Below are 26,762 nucleotides of genomic sequence, written 5' to 3'. Positions count from 1 at the left end.
GTGACAGGCGACGTGGCGGACGCCGAGGCGGAGGGAAACAGGGAAAACCGTGTGTGACGGTGGCGGCGAAGGCGGCGACAGGGACCGAAACCGCGTGCCGCACAGTTCAGCACTGAGCTGCTGCAAGCATTATACAGACCAATCATAAGCAAGGACAATAAAATGGATGAATGCCTAACACAAACACACACACAAACACACACACACACACAGGACACTAGAGCGATTAATCGAATTTTGATCGCGATTTTTATTTTAGCGTCAAACGCATTAAATGTTCTATAGAAAGTGCAGAACAGCGGGATACGTATATTTACATTAATTTAGATTCGAACATTTTCTTTTTGAACAATTTGTGTATTTTTTAAAGGCGAAATTTCAAAGTTCTGAGTTACAACGTTTTTTGGGAGAGACATGCTAAATAAATGCATGTTTTCAAACTCAAAGATAAGCATTTAAATAATCGTGATTTCAATATTGTCCAAAATAAACGTGATTATGTTTTCTTTCCATAATCGAGCAGCCCTAACACACACACACACACACACACACACACACAAACACACATTACAGTACAATAATTGGTATCTGCAGTTCAGTTTAAATGCTTGTTGTCTTTATGTTATTCCGAATGTACAGTGCGAGCAAAATTTAGGGAGCGCAACGAATGGTGTAATGTTAGAACGTAAAGCCTTCCGACTCACGGCTCAGTGGAAAGATGATCTCTGCGGCGACCCCAACACTAACAAGCTTTTGTCCTTCATTTTAGTCATTTGTCACATTAAGAGTCGCGTCAATCACAGGACATTGGGGTCCAAAGGTTTAGGCCATTGTCCCATAAATAGGACGTTAGATTTCTCATATAAGGTTTGATGGAACGAGCTCCAATCGACCAATGGTGTTGCTGGAAGCCGGGCTCTGGAAGCGCCTAATTGGCTGTTAGCGCTGAACTCAACCTCGGCTAGCACTAGCAAACAGTAAATAAGTGTCTCGCATCGGCACCGTGTAGACTGGCCGCTGCGGAAACACTTATTAAAATACTACAGCGTAACTCTGTCCCCGGCTCCGGCCAAGGCTCTGTGCCCCCCCCACCAACCCCGCCTCCACCTCTTTTAGTACTGCAAGAGAGCTTCATCCAAAGGCTCTTAAAGTATCTTGAGTGCATACATTCTTTGCATGGGTGGCTCCGGTGGAAATCAAACCCCCTAACTGGCGGTGTCAACGCAATGTCCGAGCAGTTGAGCTGAAGGGCCAGCACTCAAGCCATGATCGGTTGCTTTGCTTGTTTCACCCCTACAGTGCACCAGAGAAGGTACTCTCCCAGACTGGTCACAGACTGGGAGATCACAGACTGGTACTCTCCCAGAACTCTCCCAGTACTCGTTTCCTTTTCCTCTTTTTTCTTGCCTTGACGGTTAAACAACCTCCATTTCCACAAGGCTGTATCCACTGCCAATTATACGTCTAAAATAAACCTAAATCTCTCAGGCCACATCCACACGATTACCGCCAAGTTTTTTGTGTCTAAGCGCTGTTCAAACATCGTCACGTACGCACAGGCCACGTTTTACTATTTGTTGCTCCGCAAGATATGTGTTTTATTTAGATTTATTCACTTTGGAGAACATTTTCAAACACCTCACACTTTTTTTCAAAGGTGGAAAAACCGCAGCTCAGTGTAGAGAAGAAGGGCAGAGAAACAAAAAAGGATAATTTCTGACAATTTAGCCGTTGACTGTAGCGGACTAATGACCGAGGTGCACAAATACTAAACTATGTGCCGGGATAATGACCAACTAACCGGGATGAGAAGTCTCCAGATGGGCTTGATTGACATATGTAACTGGGTCAGCGCGGGCCAGAGCCAAACACTGAATAAGTAAGCACGCCTGGTTATTAATGTATACGCTCCGTGAAAAAATAAAAATAAATACACGTTTGCAGCCAGCAGCGTTAAATTCTTCAGCGAAATAGCAGGGGTATGTGCATCCTGCCTGAAGCGGCGTTCTACGTCTCGGCCTTCAAAACAACACGATGGGTGACTCGACAAAGGCTGGGATTTCACTTGATAGACCGAATCATGTGTTGGCAAACCACAGTTCAAAGTAATATCTCTTTTAAAATGTCAACATAAGCGACGCGGTTGTTCATAAAAATAACAACATTCCATCACCTCTTGTTCATTCTCAAGGAACTGTAACTTACTGGTGTTTAACAATATATATTTTAAATGTATTAAGACTCTCCCCTTGGGTTGAGAGGCATTTCAACCATAAGTCTTTCCCACCAAATCATGCGGGGGAATGACTCAAGAGACCGAGTTCTCAGCAGCACCATCCATCAGAGGATAACACACCCTGGCTCTCCAAAGATGACGAATAATGAATAATACAATTACCGATTCAGAGGAGGTGTGATCGGGCAAATGTTTCACAAAATGGATGAACTTCAGCTGCCCACCTCCCATTACCATTCAGAAGTATTCAGCAGAGGCGGACATCCTAAGAGACCATCTGAACCTTTCAGATACAGATACGAGCTCTACGGAGCAGGTAGGGGTCTGTATCCCGGCCCGAGGATGCCTCCAGCAAGGACTGCAGATGTCGGGGTTAGAACACAGGACCTTTCACCGTGGATTCACACCCACTTTACCTTTAATCCTGCCACCTCCTAGCTACAGCACACATACAGCAGAATCTGCGACCGTGTGTTAAATGATCAATTTGTCTGCATTTATATAGTGCTTTCTAACCAGTGTCCACTTCAAAGCGTTTTATAATATTGGCTAACGTTCACCTGTTCATACACACACCAACGGCGGTGTCAACGATGCAAGGCGACAGCCTGCTCGTCAGGAGCAGTAAGGGTGAGGTGTCTTGCTCAGGGACACCTCGACACTCGAACTAGCAACCTTCCGGTTACACACACACGCATTCTGCCATCTGGAGGCCTGGACAAACGTGGCAAGACTGGCCACAAGTGACCGAGTGACTAACGGCGAGGGAGGGAGCTGGAACGAGAAGGCCCCCCCTTCGGAGGGGAGGGGGGAGGGTTTGACTGGCGTCCTGGAGAGAAGGACCAGAGGCATAACCAAACGTGTTGTTGCCCCCTCATGGGCAACTGCAGTATTGCACAAGAAGAGTGAAAGAGGTATAACGAAGGAGAAGTACAGTAGTACGAAGCCTGTTTGAGACCGGCAGTGCTGATTGTCAACATTGGTTGAATCTTTTATCCTTGTAAATGGGGGGAAAATGCGGAACATTGGATTTGAGCTTAGGGAAAACCCCAATTGAGTTATACACAAAAGTATGTTAAGAGTTATTTGGAGCAAACACAACAGTTATGCTTGGAAAGCACAAATGCATGCAATCTGTGAGCAAGCAACGCTCAACATGGTAGGAAGATAATTGGGCAGCGCAAGCACAGATACTCTGCAGCCCCATCCACCACCCCCTCAAAAAAAACGAACAAACTTCTGCACAGTTCTGCATTGCTGTGCAATAAAACAGTCGTCTTCTGCCTAATGCTAATTACTGTGACATTAAACGGCGCAGTAGTCAGCAGTCCCCAGAATACAGGATGGGGTAGGCTGACTGATTTCTCCGGTGCGGCGCAAAGCAAGCCATCAGGGACATATTAAATAGTTGTAGAGAACTCAAGAGCTCGGCACCACAACATAATCAAATTAAAACTGAATCCCCGGGACAGAACCAGGACACAGGTGATTGCGGTGAGCCTTTTTCTCTGCCTGCCCAGAGAAAATAAACGAGAAGTGCCACATGTGTGTGACAAAACTGGTCACACAGAGTTGAGCAAAATCAAGAAAGGCAAGGGCCACAAAGTGTTTAATTGGTTGCCAAGTCGTCGGTTTAAATAATGTTTTACTTTGAGACATAAACAAGTATATTTTTTTATACATTTATTTATGTTTAAAAATCACATCCATCACCTTTACAAAACAAAACTATTTTTTAAACTAAGTGTTGTGTTTAGTCAGGTTGTTATTGCACCCCGTAAATCTCCACATGCATTGGATTGAATGAAAATAGTAGCGCTGGGTAAAAATATCGTTTCGTCAATGTACTGCAATTTATTTATTCTCGATTCAATGTCGATTCAGAACTTTTTTGAAAATCAATTATCTCCATTAAAAAAAAAGAAAAAGAAAAAAAGAAGCATACTCAGTCATTGTAATCTAGAAGCGAGTATGCCTAAATGTACGTGCCCTTTTACATTTGTCCATGTTATGATTATTACTTTGATGCCGCAGGTTTAGCTCAGGAACAATACTATACAATGGTGTAGTCCCTTTTTGCTAGTTAAAGCACAATGAAATGGTTGATTCATTTTGAAATGGTTAATTCTAAATAATATTTGGGTATTTTTGTCATCTGCACGTATTATTGAATCGATATCGAAGCAATTGGATCAATATCGAATCGAAATTGAATCGAATGAAGACCTAAAGAGTCGAATTGAAAGGTACCATCCCTCTCTCCCACTCTCTCCATCCCTCCCTCACACTCTCTCCCTCTCCTAGCTCAAGTCAGGTCTCCTGTCAGCGGTGACTTCTGGGCTCAATTAGAGGAGGTCTATAAGGCACTAAAAGGCCTCAGAAAGTCCTGCTAGGACCGGCCTGTCTCCAGGAAGGACTGGATAAACAAACACAGCGTCAGGAATCGTTATCTGGGGTCGGCCAAGTGAGAAGGGACTGAAGAGGGTCTCCACACACACACAGACACAGACACAGACACAGACACACACACACACACACACACACACACACACACACACACACACACACACACACACACACACACACTAAAATGGATGAATTGAAGCAGATTGATAGGAAGAGCCATGAAGTTATTAGTGTATGATTTAAACATTCTACGTTTTGAGTCAATGACCAATATCGTCAACCGTCGGAGGAATTCTGAAACGGTCCCGTGATGCGCCAGCAATCAGACCCCACAGACATAAGTCTCGGAAACTCGTCTGTTTATTTTAATCGGACAAAACAGCCAGCCGATTTTATACGAACACGCCACTCTGGGAAAGGCTTACGCGCAAAGCGGCAGAACTGGGGCTTAAGGCGCGGCCTTCGCAGGGCACCCAGGAGCTTCCGAATGAGCCAATCACTGGATCAACACGATCAGGAAGAGGCAGCCGAGTGGTAAACAGAACTGTACTCTGTTTGCTCGCTCCCCACCGTCTCCCGCAGTGCCCGCCCATTTAGCCGCTACCATTATGGAAATAAAATCCTCTCATCCACAGAGAAGAGAAAAACCAACGACTGCTTACTCTTCCACACAACTGCTTACTCTTCCACAGCACGTGGCTGCCGATTCACACACACAAGGCGGTACGGAGTAAAGTAGTGCCAGGGAGCTAATGGCTGAATGAGTGAAGATTCAAACTAGCCACGCCCTTTTCCTTCACCCTCATCACAACCCATGCGTCGGTACACACACACACACACACACACACACACACACACACACACACACACACACACACACACACACACACACACACACACACACACACACACACACAGGTGACTATGTAAAATGACTTTTTATATTGCGCTTTTCTAACCAGTGGCCACTGAAAGCGCTTTACAACATTGCCTAACATTCACACATTCATGCACACGTTCACACACCGACAGTGGGGTTAGCCACACAGGAAGACAGCCAGCTCGTCAGGAACAGTCAGGGTGAGGCGTCTTGCTCAGGGACACCTCGACACTCCGCTAGGAGGAGCCGGGGATCGAACTAGCAGCCGCCCAGTGCCGCACGTAGCGGGGCAAAAGGACCGCCTTCAACTCCACCGTCAGTGACTGCCAGTTTAAACCCTTGGGATGAATTCATTCATTCATCCCCTTGGGGAGGAACTAGTCCGCTAAGTGAACACAGGCCACTAACAGATGGCTACCTTCGTGTTAGAATGGGGAAGGTTTGAGGTGAGGGCAGGATCAATAGGCCGGAGTAGGTCAATCAATGTGCCCTGGAGCTGAAGGCAAGGTCGAGACAGAGCTCTGTCACGCAGCCATCTCCCCTCAGTGGCCCTTTTGGCTGACTGACAGCCTTTTTATCTTCCACCCATGTGTCACACGGTGAAATCCTGCGTCCAGGCCCCAGACAATGTCAGAAGAAAGAACGAACGAAAAGGATTTATGCTTTTTCCTTTTGTGTCGCAGTCGGAGGTGCAAAACACACTGGCTTATTTCTGGTCTGGGCAAGCAGCTAGGATGGGAGGGTTTAGGTAATGATGAATTGTAGGAATGGCCAGAGAGTGCAGAGAAAAGATGAAAGCACAAGTCCAAACTGTTTCTCTATTCCTTTGAGAAGCCGAAGCCAATAGAGAGTCAGAGGAATAGGAGCGTATGGCTGTTCAATTGTGATAGCTCAGACCATCTTAAAACCACATTTGGCTCCGGTGCCTTTGAAAGAGGCTGAAATACATTTCACTATACAACAGCACCTCTTGTGATAAGCCCACACAGGACCGGTTATACGTGCTCGTCCACAAAATAAAGTCAAAGTCTAAATAAAAACCGAACACAATTGCGAGAAATCTAATTAACTCATAAGAGGACTTTTATAATTCTCGTCTCGTTACATGCAAGACAAAAAAAAAACAAGGAAACACATTCAATCGGTTACAGGGGAATCCAATTCTCATGGAGGTACGACAGCAGCAGCCCAAACCCACCAGACTATGGGGCACTTAAACCTCACACATCCTAACAACAAGAGCAAAGTACGCAGCTTTACAGTCCGTTTCCACCTCCTGGGAACCGTCATGACATAACACAGCGCTCGTTAAACAGCGGCTAACGCTTCCCACCAACGCACACACGTATGGACGCATGCACTGACGGATACACGCCTGTTTTGGCTTTGGTCAAACGGTGAAAGGACTGCATTCATACAGCGCTTTTCTAACCCGCGGCAACTCAAAGCGCTTTACACTGTTGCCTGACATTCATGCATCGAACTGGCAACCTTCAGGTTACCGAGCCACCCCCCCAACTCACCAGCCCCGCAGCTTGAAGGCCTCTGGGAGGTCCGGGTTGATCATGACTGTGCTGCTGAAGGACGCCGACAGGGAGCGCCCGCCAAAGTCCGACAGCTTGGCCCCCTTGATGGCCACGATGGGCTGCGCCGAGCCGTCAAAGTTCTCCGCCTGCGCACACAAACACGGGTGGAGGAGCAGAGGGTCGACAACGCTTCACCAAACTCGATTCCGGTTTTTCCTCAGCTTCCTACGTGGCGTAGTGCGTTTGTTCTGTTTGCGCCAAGTACAATTCAACAACGTAAAAACACATTTTACTGCAATCGTTTTTCATTTCAGTTTCCATCCCTTTATTTTTAACATCGAGTTAGCATCAACAACAACAACAACAACAACAACATGGAGAAGCACCTAGAGGGAAGGAAACCAAACCAAAAAGGAAGGACAGACACACACAGTCCCACTATAACCAACTAAAGAAATGAGAGAGCAAATACATAGACCTGACCAGAGTCCTGAGAGAGGAGAGGAGGCGAGGGGGGACATAATGCAGTTTGGTATTATGATTGTTCTTTCTAAACTATACATCCTCGTGTACCTCGGCACGTTCCCTGCGGAACGGGGGATCTGCCGAGCAAACAAAGAGGCTAACAGTCTGCCTCTCGTCAAGGGGGAGGAAATCGGAGAGGAGAAACGCGGGGGCCATGAGCTGAAAATCAACTGAGACTGCAACCCAGAGTCCGTTCATCACTGCGTGACAGGGTATTTATTCCCTGGTCTGAGCTACAGCTTCCGCTATCGGAGAGGCCCCCGAGTTTCCATTAAACACACACACATCCAAATCCACCAATAACTACTCACAGTGACACACACAAGCCCGGTCCACAAACAGGTTATTTTGAAATAAAGACCAAGTTGGTTGACAGATAGACCTGGCAGGTATGAGTTATTGTGATGGTTCCCATCACGCAACCATAGAAAAGAGTTCTGAATAAATACTCAGTGTTTGGATGGGCATTAGTATTCATTGGAAACGGGAATTAGTTTGGAATCCTTCCGCAACGCGTCATCAAAAGCTGTTCCCTTTATGCTACTGTTATGTATTCAATGGATAGTCCACATTAGGGATGGGCAAATGTCCATGTTATGATTATTACTTTTATGCTGCAAGTTTAGCTCAGGAACAATACTATACAATGGTGTATTCCCTTTTTGCTAGTTAAAGCACAATGAAATGGTTAATTCATTATGAAATGGTTAACTCTAAATAATATTTAGATATTTTTGTCATCTGCACGTATTATTGAATCGATATCGAAGCAATTGGATCAATATCGAATCGAAATCGAATCGAATGAAGACCTAAAGAATCTAATTGAATAGTGAGGTACCTGGCAATACCCAGTCCTAGTCTACAGTGTGCATCGTTACTCCGATGCCTTACGACGCTCTACGGCACCTGTTAAGTGTAACGATGTTCTGACGATAGTGAATCAGAGTTAAAATGGACATCGACGTCTCGACCGGCGTTCTTGCGCCACTCTGTTACTAACCAGTCCCTCCAGAAAAATGCAACGTTTTTTTGTGATTGTTGCGGCCAAAAATCCTTGATTATGCGGCACGTTTTCTTAAAAAATGTGATGAAATATGCGGCATATTTATGCAATTTTATGCGATGAAATTGCGGGAACTTGCAGCTCTTCGATGACGTTCACGTCGCGTAATTACGTCACTTCATAACGTTCCCATGGCAACAGGGGGAAATGGCTGCTCTTGTGTGAAGTAAACGCAACATTTTTAAACTTTCTGCTAAGATATAGGTGACGAAAATGCGGGGATTATCAAATCATGCAAGCCCCGCATATTTTGCGCGGCAATCAGCAACTTATGCGGTGAAAGTGCGGCATATTTGAAAAAAATGCGGCCCCCCGCATGAATATGCGGACTTTGGATGATTATGCGTTGAGGACCACCTCGATTCCAACGTCAATGACAACAAACTCATCCCATCGCTCTGACCCCAGTTTGGCGGAGCTCCGGCGTGTTGACCCCCACCCACACACCCCCGCCCGTCTCCCTTGCCCCCCCCCCCCCCCCCCCCCCCCCCCCACTCACCTCCTCCCCCCACAGGGTGACGGACACGGTGCAGCCGGACTGGTCCATCAGGTTGAAGGTCCTCTTGGAGACCTCCCGGCTGGCCTTGGTTGTGAGGCGGGTCAGCTCGTCCACGCTCTTACACACCCCGATCACATCTGCACCGGGGGTGGGGGGGGGGGGGGGGGGGGGGGTGGGACAGACGGTAAGGAACCCGGGCAGAGATCAGACGGAAGTCTCCCGGCGTAGTACCACCCAGTGTGTTTCTCCTGTGCCCTCATTTCCACTCACAACGCAATAAAGGACGACCTCGTTGGATCTCACCAAACCCAGGTGGGTCCCCCCCTCTCCCCAGTGGCCCGATTAACCCCCCTCCCACGGTGCCTGCTGCAATCAACCTAATGTTGATTGTGATTTAGATTCTTGGGTAAAACGATCTCCAACCTAATATAAATCGATTTTTGTATTTTTTTTAAGCATATGTTATATCGAAATAGAAGAGCTGGATCCATTTTTTTTACGTATTTTTCTATTCGGACAATTTGTGTATTTTTTTTAGGGGAATTTTAAATTTTCTCAGTTACCACGTGATTTTTGGGGAGACAAACGCTGAATAAATGCGCATCGTGTTTTGAAACTCAAACATAATCGTTCGAATAATCGTGAATTCAATATTGACCAAAATAATCTTGATTCTGACTGACTGACTGACTGACTGACTGACTGACTGACTGACTGTAAGGAACCCGGGCACAGATCGGACGGAAGTCTCCCGGCCGAGTCACGTACATCCGAGGAAAGCCGTCCGGAGAGGGACGACAACTCTCGTCCTTGGCTCCAAAAATAATAAACAATAAAAATAGAGAGAAAGGGAAAATTCCACACCAGACACCGGGGCGAATATGCATATCATACATATTGATCGGAGAGGGCAGGGAACCCTAGGTCACTCAGAGGAAACTCCGGTGTTTTTCCACCACAAATTGGCTCTGGGGAAATCAGCGGCTGGTTTTTCATTTGGAGGCGGGGCCGAGGTCAGTGGTCCGCGACTTGCAGATGCATACATTCATAACGCCGCGACGCCACTCGACTGAGCCGGGAACAGCTCAGCGCTCTCTTTGCTAAAGAGCGGCTCAGTCTATCGGACTATAAGTTATCGGACTGTTTACCAAGTGTTCCCAGTAAGCACATATTGTAAATAATGTTCCTCATTTTGTACATTTCAATTTATTTACTTTATTTTATCGATAAACCGCTTTGTTTTGCCTTACCATTTGCACTATTTAGAATTAATTTATTGTAAATATTACTTATCTTATCCTTTTGTTATTATTGCACGATGTGTCGGAGATAAACACAATTTTGATTCCTCTGTATGTCTGGCGCATATTTTGAAATTGACAATAAAGTTGACTTTGAGCTGATGGGACTAGCAGTGGGATGGATCCATTACATTTATGGCATTTAGCAGACGCGGTTATCCCGGATCCCTGTGTGATCAGTGGTTTGCTCGATAGCTTTGGACGTTTCTTAATAATGCTTGATTTTCTTAAAACGAGGAACGGCAATGTTTTAATGAGCTAAAATGAAACCAAAATGACAAGCAGTTTATTTAAATATCACCTCCACTTTATTAAGACATATACAGATGCCTTCAAATGCATGCAATCAGCAGGTTTTATATTTTGATGTAAAACACATTAGAACATTTAGTTAAATAAAGAAAAAGATACTTTGTATGGTTCTTCAAAGGTATTATGTTGCTTTGCAAAAAGGAATTAAATGAAGTTGAAAAATTTGTCACCGGTTGACTACATTAATGTTAAAATATATTCTACAACCAATTGTTAGGTTTCTATTGTATTAAGTCTGTTGTTGCATCTGAATACACTGATGCCGTATAACTCAAGCTATCGATGTTGAGCTAGGGACTGAGGAGTCAACATTGCCCGGATATTAGCGTGTGGGAAAAGGGTAAGAACATTTGCATTTCCCTGATGTCCCGTCTCCATCACCGGACGGAGCCGATAAATACCGCTAACGACGACTACCACAGAGTAATTTGTCCTGGAATGGCGGCGGATTGTAACCTTTCCCACTGAAGGCCAGATGTAAGGGGGGGGGGGGGGGGGGGGGGGGGGTTTACTAGGTTTAATGTCCAGAGGGAAATGTGCTTCAGATTGAATCACTCCACCTCTGTACGCTCTGAGTGGCCAGAGTTCACCTTGAGCCATCTCTCACACTCATACACCTAAATAAAACATTGTATATAAATATAGTAAATATTATATAGATCTTAAGCCCAGGGGTCATATAGTGGCCTTACATTACATAAAGACTTAGAAGGCTTTTGTTTCATAGTACAACCCAGTGTTTGTTTCTCCTGTGCCCTCATTTCCACTCACGACGCAATAAACGACCTCATTTGATCTCACCAAACCCAGGTGGGTCCCCCCCTCTCCCCAGTGGCCCGATTAACCCCCCTCCCACGGTGCCTGCTGCAATCAACCTAATGTTGATTGTGATTTAGATTCTTGGGTAAAGCGATCTCCAACCTAATATAAATCGATTTTTGTATTTTTTTTAAGTATATATGTTATATCGAAATAGAACAGCTGGATCCCTTTTTTTTTTACGTTATTTTCTATTCAGGAATTTCAAATTTCTCAGTTACCACGTGTTTTTCGGGGAGAGAAATGCTGAAAAATGCGCATCGTGTTTTGAAACTCAAACATAATCGTAAGAATAATCGTGAATTCAATACTGACCAAAATAATCGTGATTATGACAGACAGACAGACAGACAGACAGACAGACAGGCAGGCAGGCAGGCAGGCAGGCAGGCAGGCAGACAGACAGACAGACAGCGTCCTCACCCAGCACCGCGTCCTTCTCGTGCGACGCCAGGTCGTTGATGGCCACAAAGCTGCAGAGGGCCACGGGGAGGTCGCTGGCGTCGTCGCAGGGGATGATGGACGACTCGCCGTTCAGTGTCATCTCGTAGTCGTTCTTCGTCGACGAGTACTGCTTGTTGGCGATCTTCAGGGTGCCCTTGGACATGTAGTACACCTGGAGCAACAACAATAGACGCTGACGGGAGACCATAGGACAACAGTGTCGATGCTCTGGTACGTTGGCAAGATATCGCCGTCTCCTAGACACTAGAGACCGCCGCAGCTGTGGCTGAGTTAGCATCGCCGCCCGAAGCCCGTTTCCCGTGCGACGGCTCGGGAAGTAAGCGTGTGTGTCGTCAGACCTAGCCTCAGTTTTCTCACCTTTCCGACCTCGATCAGACTGTAGAACTTGTCCACCTCCTGGTTGAAGGCCGTGATGCGGATTTCTCCCTGCAACCCAAAACATCAAACCGTACGTTAGCCACCGTCACACACAGGAGGCAGAGCGGGCTGGCTGGTAACCGGAAGGTTGCTAGTTTGATCCCCGGCTCCTGCTAGCGTAGGAGTGTCGACGTGTCCCTGAGCGAGACACCCATGTGTGAGAACGTGTGCATGCATGGATGAATGAATGGGTGAATGAATGGTCGAATGAATGAGTGAATGAATGGTAGAATGTTAGGCAATGTTGCAAAGAGCTTCGAGCGGTGAGAAAAGCGCTGTATAAATACATTCCATTTACACCCCGGAGACCCACTGGTCCCACTCCGGGCTGCACTGGGAGCACGGGGACCACGATTAACATAACAACAGGAACGAGGACGGCGGGAGGACGGTAATGACACCCACACTCTCGTCCACGATCTCCATGGAGAAGAGCTTGCCGTCGCCGCGGGAGTTGCTCCATGTGCGGATGTTGCTGCGGTTGGTCACGCGAGCCCGTATGGTCCACCTAGCAGAGGGGAAGAGAGAGGCACCGGGGTGAATGGTCTGACTCACGCTCAAGGGTTCAGGGCGGCGTGGGAGTCCCTTTCATGCCGACGGTCACGCCGCATTATGTATTTTTCTAGTTTCCCACATTTGAAGTATCTCCGCGTAGCCAAGGCACACAGAGTGCATGGATAAACGCGGGGTAAATTGGGCTGTTTTGCGTCTCTTCTGAAGACGCATTAAGGTACAGGCTGTTCATGTAAAGCACGTTGAGATTAATTGGATTTTAAAGGGTGGTTAGCGTCGTGAATTAAATAGTTCCAAGATTATGACTTTTTTTTTCCCCCCCACTGCTTTAAAATGGCAATTAGTCTCTCGATCGTTCTTTTATAATAACTCGAAATAAAACCTGCTGTATTCATTGAATCAGAGCATTTGGCACAAAGAAATCACCGGATGGAAGCCTCCTTTGAACATCGACATTGGTAAAGATAAAGTATTATTTTCTATATTCTTTAGGCGTTCGAGAGTTTGAGTTTTTTCTGAAAACGCACTAGCTAGGAGCCGAAACCTGAAAATAAAAAAAAACATAAAAAATCCCTTTAAACTTTTATACATTTTAATATGAACGCGTTGCCGGTTCTGTCGCTGCAGTGCTGCACTGCGTTCCAGTTCAGAACCCCACAGGAGGGCGCGATGGCAGGGATACGCAGAGAGCCAGCGGCCCCTTAGTGGTTGGAGGGGGGCCCAGACACTCACTTGGACTGGTAGGGGTTGAGGCTGGCGATGGGCACGACTTTGGAGGAGCCCCCTGGGGTGCTAGGCAGGGCAGAGGGGGTCTTCTTCCCAAACTCTCTGCTTGGACCTTTGTTTGCCGCTGGAGGGGGGGGAGACAGAGAGAGAGAGAGAGAGAGAGAGAGAGAGAGAGAGAGAGAGAGAGAGAGAGAGAGAGGACGTGGGAAATCAATGATCCAAGAACAGCAAGTAATAGAGTGAAGTGAAGTGAGAGACGCATGCATTATTCATCAGAGGCCGAATAACAAAAGATCCAATTCCTTTAGATGGCGGCTCTGTTCTCTGATCGGCGTAAACGTCTCGGCCACGATACCACAGAGACCTGCGTCAGGCGACCGCCACACGTGACGCGGGGACGCTTGCGGACGCCGGTGTGAACGCAGTGTGAGGCGGGAAGAAGGAAGGGGTGGGGATGATGTTCCAGCAGGAGGAAGCGGAGGATGAATCACAGTCACAGATTCAGGGGCAGGGTGTGAAATGTGAAACGCACTTGGAGACGCTTCCTCCACTGCAGAGAGCCGCCGCCACCGCCTCACTGCGGGATTTGTCGGTTGGATGGACACCCCTACCACGTGCGTGCGTGTGTGTGTTTCCCACGTGGCGGATTATAGTTCAAAGTGTCCACTTAAGCCACACCACCACCCAACACACCACCACTTCGACTTTGCCAACCACTGCACTTCTGGTAATTAAGCCCTCCCCAGATCAGGCAAGGCAACACACACACACACACACACACACACACACACACACACACACACACACACACACACACACACACACACACACACACACACACACACACAATTAACAATAACTCTGGTGATGAGGAGGGTGCTGCCGCAGGCTCCATCCCCTTGCGGCAGATTAAAAGGGATGAATACCTGCCAGGGAACGGGGCTCAAGAGGGCCTTCTGACAGCCAGATCACACCTCATCCTCCACCACCACCACCACCACCACCGCCGCCCGTCCCCCCGGTTCCAGCCCATTTACCCCACCTTGCGCTACTCGAGTCCCTCCAACAACGTATTTAGATTACCTATGGATTTAGCCCGAGCGTGGTGGAGGCGAGGGGGAAGCGTTTTAATCAACGTCCAGACCGGCTTGTCAGCGTTTCGAGCGTTCCCAGGTAAACTTCTCATCGCCGCGGGGGGGGGGGGAAGTTTGGGACATGATCCATTAAGAGACGGTTAACCTCGTCATGCTAATGAATAACGAGAACCCCCTGAGATGCATTAATAAAATATCAATGTGGAGGCTTGTGTTTGATCACACCCATATGGAAAGACGTAAGCAATGTGTATCCGAACATAACGTATCCGAGCAGCGTTGAAGGCACACCCCTCCCCTGCTGCTGCAAACCGGCTGGATACCTGCGTTGGCCCGACAAACACTGCCATCTGGTGGCCGCTCGGGAGAATACGCATCTAAATGCCTGTTGAAAGAAGCAAAATATAACTCACGCTCTTTACCGTTCTGGGGCTGCAGGGGGCGGACCGGGGCGGCGGGCTCGGCAGCCTGTGGTGCTTTACTCCCCTGACCTGGAGAGCAAGAGACACATCCCCCATCAGCTCTGTGACCTTCAATCACCTTCTAATAGAAGGTCAGAAGGTCCAACCCGACCTTCTAACTAATAGAATAGTTGGAGTACCGACGTGGGTACCAGAGAGACTGTTGGTCTGATCTTAAATACATTGCACTTTCTAAAATGCTTTCTTAACTTTGCCTTAATTTTCGATCTATTTTACTATTTTTTCTTTTGCTTATCTATTATTTTATGACAACGTTTCTATGTGAAGCACTTTGGAGTCTGCCTTGTGTATGAAAAGTGCTATATAGATAGAGTTGCCTTGCCTACCACTGAGGGCCTTACTGAGACGCTCTCATAAAATACAGAGTGTGGTAAGGTGCCTAAGACACGAGGTGAACATGCGTGGACTTGAAGGCGTCACCTTCCACGAAGGGAATGGGCTCGCCCAGCTTCCCGGGAACGTCTTTGGCCGGAGTGATGACCTCGATCTCCAGGATGATGATGACCCGCCTGGGGACAAACCACCGACATCGTTTTATTAACCAAGTCTCCATCAACACATTGAAACACTTAAAGATAACTGCCCACTCTTATGCAGTTAATGTATATTGTACGTCCTGGCACTTAATGTACACTCTTATTGTATGTCGCATGTCCTCACACTTAATGTACGCACTTATTGTATGTCGCTTGTCCTCACATTTAATGTACGCACTTATTGTATGTTGTACATCCTTGCACTTCAAAATAGTACTTAGCATGGTGTAGCGTCTTATCCTAGCTGTCTTTGTTGTATACAGGGAATGGGTTAACCTAGTGATTGTTAGTGCTTGGCACTTGGTTCTATGAACATCCTTACTGTACCGACAGTGGTATATTGTTGATTCTCTTTCTTCTGACAAATGTACTTATGTAAGTCGCTTTGGATAAAAGCATCTTCTTAATACTCTTAATGTAAAATGTAGATGTAAATGATAACACAGGACGGACATTAACACCACCGGCGCCTGGCACTTGAGTGGGTCCGTAACGTTTTGTGAAACAAATTCACCAACCCTCTACATTTTAGGATGGGGATTCACCATTAAAGCATCCCATAATAACACCATTACTGCAGCCCACCTTCCATCCTTCAGCACGTTGGTCACACTCTTCTTCAGCATGCAGACACAGTTGGGCTCCAGCAGGTTCTGCTCGGCCAGGGAGTTCAGCTGAGTGGACAGCATGAAGTCTGCAGGGAGCGGGGAACCCAACAAACATTGAACCTCCAACCACCACACTTTAACATACACATTCAGCGGTCGGCTTTTATCAGAAGGGACTTTCAACAGTTCCCACACACATTCACACACCGACGGCGGTGTCGACCACGCAGGGCGACAGCCAGCTGGTCGGGAGCGGTCAGGGTGAGGCGTCTCGCTCAGGGACACCTCGACACTCGGCTAGGAGGAGCCGGGGATCTAGCAACCTTCTGGTCACAAGTAAACCCGCTCTACCTCCTGAGCGAAGCCGAACCCTCGCGAACCCAGAAAGGTTTTGGCTGTGTAACGCATGCATGTGCCTGGGCGTGTTGAACAGTCAATACGAAACCATGAACCACACAGGCTAATTAACTAGTACTGCTAATCAAGTTTGGCTTGGAAAAGTGCCGGTAATAAATCACGGATATTCTGTTACACATTGAACTGCAATCAGATCAGGCCACCAGAAAAGTAAAAAGGCCTTGGCCATTCATAATTGGTAAATTATTACCTGAAATGCCTCTAAAAAGTATCTTAAAAGCCACACACCAGTAGGCAGTGACACCACAGCAAGGACTGCTGAGGTAGTGACACATATTAAATATTTTATCGTATTTCAGTCAACTGAATGCATTTTATCCTGTCATTGTAATTAATTGGAATTGATTTCCACAAATTTTTTTACAAGCTCTTTTCAAGTTTGCAAATCACGATGAAGCTAACCGATGTGAATGTGAATTAATTCACTTCGGAAATGACTAGTGCTGATTCAGAGTCTGAAATCCAAATGAGTGCATATACTTACACGACATGGTGTGTCGGCCGTCGTTCATCATGATCCTGAACCGGGGCGGGCCACTGGTACCGTCCATCTTACGGATGTTCTGAGAGAAAACACAGTCAGGCAACAGGCTGCCCCAAGGTAGAGTACAGTACATTGTACAGTACAGAGTACAGGAATCGGTCCACACGCCAAGAACATGAATCTGAAATGCTTATTTTTCTTTGTTTCAGCACATAACCTCCTTCCCTTCTCTTCCCTTCCTCCTTTAACTTTTTACTTATAGACATTCCTATTAAATTATCTTATTTTGTGTTCACTCTGTAAAGCGTCCTTGAGGATTTAGAAAATATGAGTCTGATGTATTTTAATAGTTATTCTCAATCAAAATGCATTCGACTTCATGACATTTCAGTGGCCAACCAACAGAATAGATAACCAAACAGTATTAAAAAAAGAGTATGTGCACCATCACAACCATAGATAAGAAAAATGTATCTATGGCATCTCCCTGCTTACTATATATATATATATATATATATATATATATATATATATATATATATATATATATGCCATTATTGGCCCTCAATATAGAGCAGTCGTAGCTTACACTGTTGATAAAGCATGACAGGAGAGGAGACCATAGTGATAGTGACCATGGGTGACCACTGTGGAACCGTTCCTTTGGAAAATGTGAAACTGCGTAGTAACACCGTAGTTGAACTCACACCCCAGTAGTGACACTCACCAGCAGCTGAAGCATTGCGTCCGGGTGCTGCCCTCCCATGGTCAGCGTCTAATGGGACACAATCAATACTTTATACACTCGTTGGTCGTCAAATTAACGTTCAATGCATGTGTTTGTGTACGTTTTGCCAAAAAGCATTGGCTGGTTAAAGACAGATACCACTAATTTAGCTAACGGTTTACGTATAACATACACATTTACATATTACTGATGCGTCGGAGTGCCTTCAGACGCATCAGTAATATGCGTCTGAAGTTGAGCTCGTTTGATTAAGCTCAGAGGCTCAACTTGTATATACACAGCAATGCAGTCACTCAATAACATTGTGTATTAAACCGGCACTGTACCTCTATGGCTCCCTCTGAGAGTTTCATCGTGTCTGTACGGATATTATTACAAAGTAAAGCTAATATTTCAGAGTGATATCAGAATCTCTGCTGAGGGCTTTTTTGTTGTCGATAAACTGTGGCGCCAACTACTCCTGCTCACACCGCGCACATTCACATTCAGCTCTGGCTTCCGTTTCCGTCCACAGATCTAGCGTCAGTCTAACGTCGTCCCTGGTCGGTGTGCAGAACGTAAAACCGACTCCAGACCAGCTGCTCGTCAAAGGGGTTACGCGCCAAACACAACGTGACAACGCTGGGCGTGCTACGTAGTGCTGAATGGTGCGTTCGCAGCAGCCTAGTTTTCGGGATATTTCATCTCAATATGAAAACTTGAAACCTTGGTCCCTCGGAGATATAGAATATATATATATATATAAAATAATTACTACCCATGGGCTCTACCGGAAGTGGCAAAGTCACGCCTCTTCCGGTAGAGCCCATGGGTAGTAATTATTTTCTGGTCCCAGTCTTTATATGCCCTAGATTACACATATGTTGTTTGTGGACTTAAATGATAATTTTTCATGCAAAGAAAACTAAAAATGTTTGCGAAGAAGTTTGATAATGTTAGGTGTAATAATGTTTGTGTGAGGCCGCTTTGTGAACTACAGCTCTTCGCTGCTCTCGACGCGTATGATATACGTCACCACCCGCACTTGGAACTCCGGTACAGACATGGCGATCTCTCGGCTCCACTTCACCGCTTTTTTCCAAGTGGAGGATAAAACCATTGAAAGAGGTGAAAACCATTATAAGTACATGAGGAGAGTTTCAGTTATGCCGATGGGGAGATTGTCGGTCTTGTCCACGCCAGTCGCAGGGAGCGTGACGTCACATACGAGACACGTAGTCTTTCTCATTGTTTTCTCTACAGCCTTTAACTGAACAATTGCACAATAAACGGTGAAACTCTTGACATGAAAAAATATCATTTAAATCCACAAACAACATATGTGTAATCCAGGACATAAAGACTGGGACCAGAAAATAATTACTTTCTCTCCATTGAAACCCATTCATATTTTTCGACCTCATAGGTCCCACGGGCTCTACCGGAAGAGGCGTGACTTCGCCACTAAATATGGCATTACTCTTAAAAAATAATAATGCCCTATATATAATGCCCTATTGTTAATTATTTAAAATATATTCGTAGCCTATGGGTTAAAAATACAGAAAGTTTCAATAAGTCATATAATCACCTCATATATTATTACAATTAGTGCATTTAGCAGAAGCTTTTATCCAAAGCGACTTACATCGGTTAATAGACACATTGACAGCAGAGTCATGCAAGGCGACGGCCAGCTCGTCAGGTTAAGTGTCTTGCACAGGGACACATCCAACACGCTAGAAAGAGCTGAGGATCGAACTAGCAACCTTTCGGTTACAAGACAACTGCTCTACCTCCTGAGCTATATTCCTTGCATTATATATCAAGCCCTTATTGTATTAAGTTTGACTAATATGGAGCTCATGAAAAGCCCAAATTCAATATCTCAGAAAAGTAGAATATTGTGGAAAAGTTAAATATTGTGGACTCAAGATGTCACACTCTAATCAGCTAATTACCTCAAAACAACTGCAAAGATTTGCTGAGCCTTTAGATAGTCTATCAGTCTGGTTGTGTAGGCTTCACAACTATGGGGAAGACTGCTGACCTGACAGTTGTGCAGAAGACATTTGCACAAGAGGGGTAAGCCGAAAAAGGTCACTGTTAAAGAAGCTGGCTGTTCACAGAGTGCTGTATCCAACTATTTTTAGAGTTGAGTGGAAGGAAAAAGTGTGGTGGGAAAAGGTGCACAAGCAACCGGGTTCAAAAATATGTGGGAACTTCACAAGGAGTGGACAGATCCAGGAGTCAGTGCATCAAGAGCCACAACACACACACACACACACGTGTCCAGGACCTGGGTCACAGCTGTTGCATTCCTCGTGTCAAGGCATTCCTGAACCACAGACAACGTCAGAAGCGTCTTACCTGGGCTAAGGAGAAAACATACTGGTCTGTCGCTCAGAGGGCCAAAGTCCTCCTTTCAGATGAACTTAAATTTTTGCATTTAATTCGGAAATCAAGGTCCCAGAGTCTGGGGGAAGAATGGAGAGGCACAGAATCCAAGTTGCTTGAAGTCCAGTGTGACGTTTCCAGTCCACGATGATTTGGGAAGCCATGTCCATCTTCTGGTGTGGGTCCACTGGGCTTTATCTTTGACCGAGGTTAACGCAGCGTTCCACCAGCACGTTTTAGAGCACTTCATGCTTCCTTCTGCTGCCAAGCTTTATATTGTCAAGAGGAAGAGGAGACACGTGACCCGACAATGCAGACTAGCCGAAGGCCGCTATCAAAGCAACCTTGGCTTCCACCATAACACCTCAGCAGGGCCAAAGGCTGATCGACTCCATGCCATGCCCCATTGATGCAGTAATTCATGCAAAAGGATCCCCGACCAAGTAATGAGTGCATTTACAAAGACATACTTTTTAGAATGATGGAACGATTGAAAAAGAACTACAGATTTTAGGTTTTGTTGTTGATTTAACAATGTCTGAGTGTAAACCAAGTTAGTATGTTTTTATTTAATTGACCTGGTTGATTGGATGAGCATGGTGTGTGCTCTTCAGACTAAAATAGTATTTCATAAAGAAGCGGACATTAACCAGGGACTCACGACTCATTGTCTTTGACCGATTTTATTTTTTAAAAATTTGATCACAACTCGATCCAGTTAACGCTATAAAATAAAGTTGAGATCTGCGAAATGATCGTGTCATCTGTTTCCAGCTGGCGTGATGTAACAGTTCCTACTTGGGAGGGAGCCCTTTAGATGACACCTCGCTCTTGTCAACAGGGTACCCCTCTTTTTCTTTGCTGTCGGGTTCGGGACTTCGCAGTATGGGCGCTCCAGGGTTGGGGTTGTTCACCACGCCCATCATGATCGGTACTTTGGTTTTATCATCCATGAGGCTGAAGAAGAAGGGACGATCGACGGAGAAGATGGGAGTGGACATCCGAGAGATGATCACAGCGGTGGCTGCAGCGGCCTCTGCCCCCTCCTCGTTCAGCTCCATGCTGGACTTGTGTTTGACACTGGTCACTACCAGGGCTCCCTCCGCAATCCCAGACAGGTCGGGGTCCGAGAAGATCAGTCCTAGTCCTGTTGGACAACCGATCGTAGAGGGACACACAGGACAATGTGAAGCAATACCCAGTGTGATGCGTTAGTCCTGGCACTTAATGTACGCACTTATTGTATGTTGTACGTCGTTAAAAAAAAAAAAAAATAGTACTTAGAATTGTGTAGCATCTTATCCTATCTATCTCTGATGTATACGGGGAATGGGTTAACCTCACTATTGTTTGTGCTTGGCACTTGGTTGAACATCTTTACTGTACCGACAGCGATATATTGTTTCTCTTTCTTCTAACAAATGTACTCATTGTAAGTTGCTTTGAATGTGTAGAATGAATGTGTAGGGCATTTAGCAGTGTCTGCTAAATGCCCTAAACGTAAATAATAGGGTAGTGTTACTTGTGCAGGGGCTGTTGACGTACCCAAGGCAGTGAAGGCTTTCTTCAGTTCTTGACCGTACTCCAGTTTGAGCTTTGGAAGGGTGACTTTTACATCCTGTTCTTGAGGCAGACGAGAGTAGACTTCTGAGAGGACCAGCGTTTCGGCCAGCCTCGACACATTCACCTGTCCAGAGGTCGGCAGCACTAGGATCAGACTCATACGCTTCTGGAATCTCAAGCGAGCCACCTGTGCAGGCATGAAGAAAAAACACAATTAGCACAGTGACACACGGATAACATTAAATTTGAACAAAACGTCATTATGCATTTGAAGTGTAACCTTCACTTACGAATAACCATGCTCTACGGCAGAATCCCATTTGTGACCACCGACAAAAAAAACATTAAATGAGATGAAGAAAGGATGCTTACGTGGGCTTCCATGATTGGATCTACGTACACACTCATGGGATGTTTGGGGCCCTCCATCATGTCCACATCCACCAGCTGGTTTTCGTTCAGGTAGAACACCCCTCTTGAGGTCAACTGGGGGTCAAAGCGGGCTCTCCATTCACCTGGGAGATGGAAGGAAGACCACATCCTTAAGTAGCTTTACCGAAACACAAATTCGGTCGGTGGTCGCAATATACTGCATTTTGCGATGTGGCGCATTTTAAACATCACTTAAGATATATAGTGATAATCTGTAGGGCTAACAGTAATTCATTTGCACCATGAAGACTGTGGTGTCTGTTGTGTGTTTTGTGTGTGGGATTTATATATATATATATATATATATATATATATAGATAGATAGATAGATAGATAGATAGATAGATAGATAGATAGATAGATAGATAGATAGATAGATATAGATATATACATTCCTCTATGTCCATTTAAGGGGAAAAAAACATGTTGAAACGATTTCAGGAGCTACTTTTTGTATTAACACTGTATTAGGTAAAAACACCCATAAAAAAAGAGAGATTTAGTTATATACCTTTAAAGTGGACGGCGTTAATGAGCATCAGAAGCAGTTCGGGAGGCAACGAAGTGAGGAACTCAGGGATTTTCCCCTTGGTTGCTTGCTCCACCCATGAGTTGACCTGCTGCAGTCCCTCAAGGGCCCCTGGCTTCGACCCATAGAGCCGCTGAGAGTCCTCAGTAAACTTCTGCTTCAGCTCCAGCCCTGAAACACGTACAACACAAACATTCACGGCGATTCTTACAATCTCTCAAAGCCCTTTAAGCTCCCTCGGCCTATGACGAAATAGGTCTAAATGATGAAATTAAGCCTACCAAATTGACTTTAGAATACACGCCAAACATTGGAAACGAATTGCGGAGCATTAACTTTAACGAAGAATTCATGGCAATACAAGCACTTTAATACAAATGGCCTGTGATGAAGTCTGCCTAAACGATGAAATTAAGAGATGTTATGTTTTAAGTCCTGGCACTTAATGTACGCACTTATAGTATGTCGTACTTAGTTATATTACTTACAGCTGTACCGACAGCAGTATATAGTTGTTTCTCTTTCTTCTGACAAATGTACTTATTGTAAGTCGCTTTGGATAAAAGCCTCTGCCAAATGCCCTAAATATAAATGTAAAATGTGAATGTAAGAGATGACTACTACTCAAGAGGAGCTAATGTTGTCCTCTGATATGTGAATGAACTCGTGAATTCAGAATGCCGGCCAGTGTCCGCAGTGACCTTGGGCCAGGAACATGCGTGTGGCGATTTGCAGATCATCGCTTTTGAGCTGCTCCAGAGCTTTATGCAGAGTCTCGTGGTAACAGGACAGCTTGTTTCCATGGAGATAATTCATGAGAAGCTCCTCCGTCTCATTGACTGCTCCTATGAGTGAAAAGGAATGGGACACACACACACACACACACACACACACACACACACACACACACACACACACACACACACACAGGAATCAAAATCCTGCCAAATCTGCCGACATCTGCCCCATCTTCAAGATTTGCTCGCGGAACACAGTGCAGCAGCTTCCAGAATCAGCCTCTGACACACGATGTGACCAGATCTACACACCATAGAAACAACAGATAATCAGACGTGAACATGCCCAGGCTTCAGAGGGAGGCTGCTTACCCAGAGCCAGCTGGGAGAGAGCTAACGATATGCTGAGTGGGGATATGATCACATTGGGCTCGGCCTCTGTCGGCTCCAACTTCGCCAGGAGCTGCAGGCCACTCCTCTGCAGGGCTTTGGCAACTAGCCCCAGGGAACGCCGGCTTTTGCCCACCGACTCACAAGAGCCGTCTAGATCTTCTTCTGAGACCGTCTCTTTCTCGTCGTCGGTGTCGGGGGACCCAGATGAAGTTGCTGTTGTACCTTCAGCCGTTGGTTCTAGTGTTCTGTCGGGCTGTGCTTCTGTGGTATTTTCAGCTGTGGTCTGGGAGGAAAGTATACGGGAAATCAAGTGAAAGCAGTGGAATCTTTGTTTGTCATTAAGATGACAAACAAAGGGTGATGGGAAATCATAACGCGTTTGAGATGAAGCCTCTAACCTCTACAGGTTTGCTGGGGATGAGAGGCACCGCGCTCGGCCCCGTCTCATTCTGTTAGGAGGGGAATCCGGCGTTAAAACCCGGGTCGGCAAAAACTACAGGAAATGCGGTGAAGCACTGAAATCCCAGTATTTGTAAAAGTATGAAGTATTTGTCATATTAAGATATTAAAGCATACAGGAAATGTGGTGAAGCACTGAAATCCCAGTATTTGTCAAAGTATGAAGTATTTGTCCTATTAAGATATTAAAGTATACAGGAAATGTAGTGAAGCGCTGAAATCCCAGTATTTGTCAAAGTATGAAGTATTTGTCATATTAAGATATTAAAGTATACAGGAAATGTAGTGAAGCGCTGAAATCTCAGTATTTGTTTAAGTATTAATTATTTGTATTATTAAGATATTAAAGTATACAGGAAATGTAGTGAAGCGCTGAAATCCCAGTATTTGTTAAAGTATGAAGTATTTGTCATATTAAGATATTAAAGCATACAGGAAATGTAGTGAAGCGCTGAAATCCCAGTATTTGTCAAAGTATGAAGTATTTGTCCTATTAAGATATTAAAGTATACAGGAAATGTAGTGAAGCGCTGAAATCCCAGTATTTGTCAAAGTATGAAGTATTTGTCCTATTAAGATATTAAAGTATACAGGAAATGTAGTGAAGCGCTGAAATCCCAGTATTTGTCAAAGTATGAAGTATTTGTCATATTAAGATATTAAAGTATACAGGAAATGTAGTGAAGCGCTGAAATCTCAGTATTTGTTTAAGTATTAATTATTTGTATTATTAAGATATTAAAGTATACAGGAAATGTAGTGAAGCGCTGAAATCCCAGTATTTGTCAAAGTATGAAGTATTTGTCATATAAAGATATTAAAGTATACAGGAAATGTAGTGAAGCGCTGAAATCCCAGTATTTGTCAAAGTATGAAGTATTAGTCATATTAAGATATTCGAGTATACAGGAAATGTAGTGAAGCACTGAAATCCCAGTATTTGTATGCATGAAGACATGATTGACATATTTGAAGAGTGATGGGTAAACATAAGAAGTCAAGAGGAGTTCGAGCGTCTCACCTGTAGAGGATCGCTGGGCAGTAGGGGACCGAGAGGCATAACCTCTGCCACCTCGGCATTCTGTAAGAAGGGGAACCCGGCATTAAAGCTAGGGTAGGCCACATAGTTATGAAGCATTTTTATTGAAATTAACTTTGCATAAACTCTTTACAACGATCATTTCCATCATTCCCAAATGAAATGGCTGAATGGCTAACCTGTCCGTCTACCTACCTACCCGGCTACCTGCACACATTGTGCCCAGGCACTCCATGACCAGATGACCAGAGCACAATGCTAGGCAAACCTATTTTTAACAAAGTTTACTGTTCAACAGTAAAACAGTCTAGTGACTCAGGTTTGTACCAACGATGTGTCACAGAATTATCTGTACACAGGGTGCGATTTGTGAAAAAACCAGAGGGGGGGATAATTTTGAGAAACATTTTAAAATGTTTCAAAATGAAGACGGACCCTGTGTATTTTGGTTGTTAATTATTACGATGTAATGGTGAAAATACTTTGGGTGGGGGGGATAATTTTTATCCCCACCGAGGATAAAAATAATTCAGCAGAGGGTAGGACGTGTAAACCAGAGGGGGGGATAATCCCCACCATCCCCACCGGCAAATCGCACCCTGTCTGTACATGATACTGAGGAATCAATTAATTGGAATTGACAGCTTACTAGCTAGTTACATGTTTTTGGGCTTGGCTTTGCAGAGAGGCTTGAAGGGAGGGCTTGAAGGGAGGGCTGGGACTTTTTCAGTTGGATTCTTTCAAAAATCGATTGTAAGGGTTAGGGCTAGCTTTCTTTGGCTGCTTTATCCAATTTGGCTCAAATTCGAACCATCGTATCAGAAACAAAAACGATATATGGAAGGATTGTGCTACTTACTGAGATTCCTTTGCTGCCAAGGCATAACAACAGGAGTGCCAGAAGTATGTCCATGTCCTTACAGTGTCTAGAGTCGAGGAAAAATAACCAAGTTGTGAAATACTTCTTTAATACCTCACATTTCTCGCAAAAAACACTCTTTCAATGAACCACAGACATAGGGTTAGGGTTAGGGTTAGGGTTAGGGCATCACTATATATAATATCATGTTAATATTATCGACATGAACAGATATTGGTTAATCCCAAAATAACACCTGCGTTGTGTAGAAACATATTTATAATTTGCAATGAAAAGTATACAATTAAAACTGGA

The 26,762-nt window shown here is 45.1% G+C and overlaps 2 protein-coding genes across 3 annotated transcripts in view; both read right to left on the bottom strand.

Annotated features, from left to right (window-relative positions):
- Positions 1–18,537, bottom strand: part of rpa1 (replication protein A1) — a 36,403-nt gene extending 17,866 nt beyond the window's left edge. Inside the window, exons 1-12 of one of the 2 annotated variants that reach the window (XM_079733341.1) lie at positions 18,387–18,537; positions 18,040–18,087; positions 17,313–17,391; positions 16,389–16,497; positions 15,688–15,776; positions 15,199–15,276; positions 13,698–13,815; positions 12,858–12,960; positions 12,393–12,461; positions 11,994–12,186; positions 9,139–9,275; positions 7,046–7,194 (exon numbers count right to left, since the gene is read on the bottom strand). In XM_079733341.1, the coding sequence (XP_079589467.1) occupies positions 7,046–7,194; positions 9,139–9,275; positions 11,994–12,186; positions 12,393–12,461; positions 12,858–12,960; positions 13,698–13,815; positions 15,199–15,276; positions 15,688–15,776; positions 16,389–16,497; positions 17,313–17,391; positions 18,040–18,087; positions 18,387–18,413 (1,199 nt within the window). In that variant the 5' untranslated portion in view covers positions 18,414–18,537. The remainder of the gene's footprint in view (positions 1–7,045; positions 7,195–9,138; positions 9,276–11,993; positions 12,187–12,392; positions 12,462–12,857; positions 12,961–13,697; positions 13,816–15,198; positions 15,277–15,687; positions 15,777–16,388; positions 16,498–17,312; positions 17,392–18,039; positions 18,088–18,386) is intronic. The other variant, XM_079733342.1, reaches the window with a different exon arrangement.
- A 2,693-nt stretch (positions 18,538–21,230) lies between these two features.
- Positions 21,231–26,501, bottom strand: serpinf2b (serpin peptidase inhibitor, clade F (alpha-2 antiplasmin, pigment epithelium derived factor), member 2b; the record flags this gene model as incomplete). Its single annotated transcript, XM_079731679.1, has 9 exons — positions 21,231–21,583; positions 21,982–22,186; positions 22,372–22,514; positions 22,943–23,131; positions 23,662–23,805; positions 24,070–24,373; positions 24,489–24,539; positions 25,571–25,630; positions 26,448–26,501. 9 exons carry the CDS (start codon positions 26,499–26,501, stop codon positions 21,231–21,233), a joined length of 1,503 nt encoding a protein of 500 aa, XP_079587805.1.
- Between the last annotated feature and the right edge of the window lie 261 nt (positions 26,502–26,762).

Source organism: Pollachius pollachius (assembly GCF_949987615.1).
Source record: "Pollachius pollachius genome assembly, chromosome: 3".
Taxonomy (NCBI): Eukaryota; Metazoa; Chordata; class Actinopteri; order Gadiformes; family Gadidae; genus Pollachius; species Pollachius pollachius.
The sequence above is the reverse complement of the archived record's forward strand: the minus strand, read 5'-3'. Positions and strand labels throughout refer to the sequence as shown.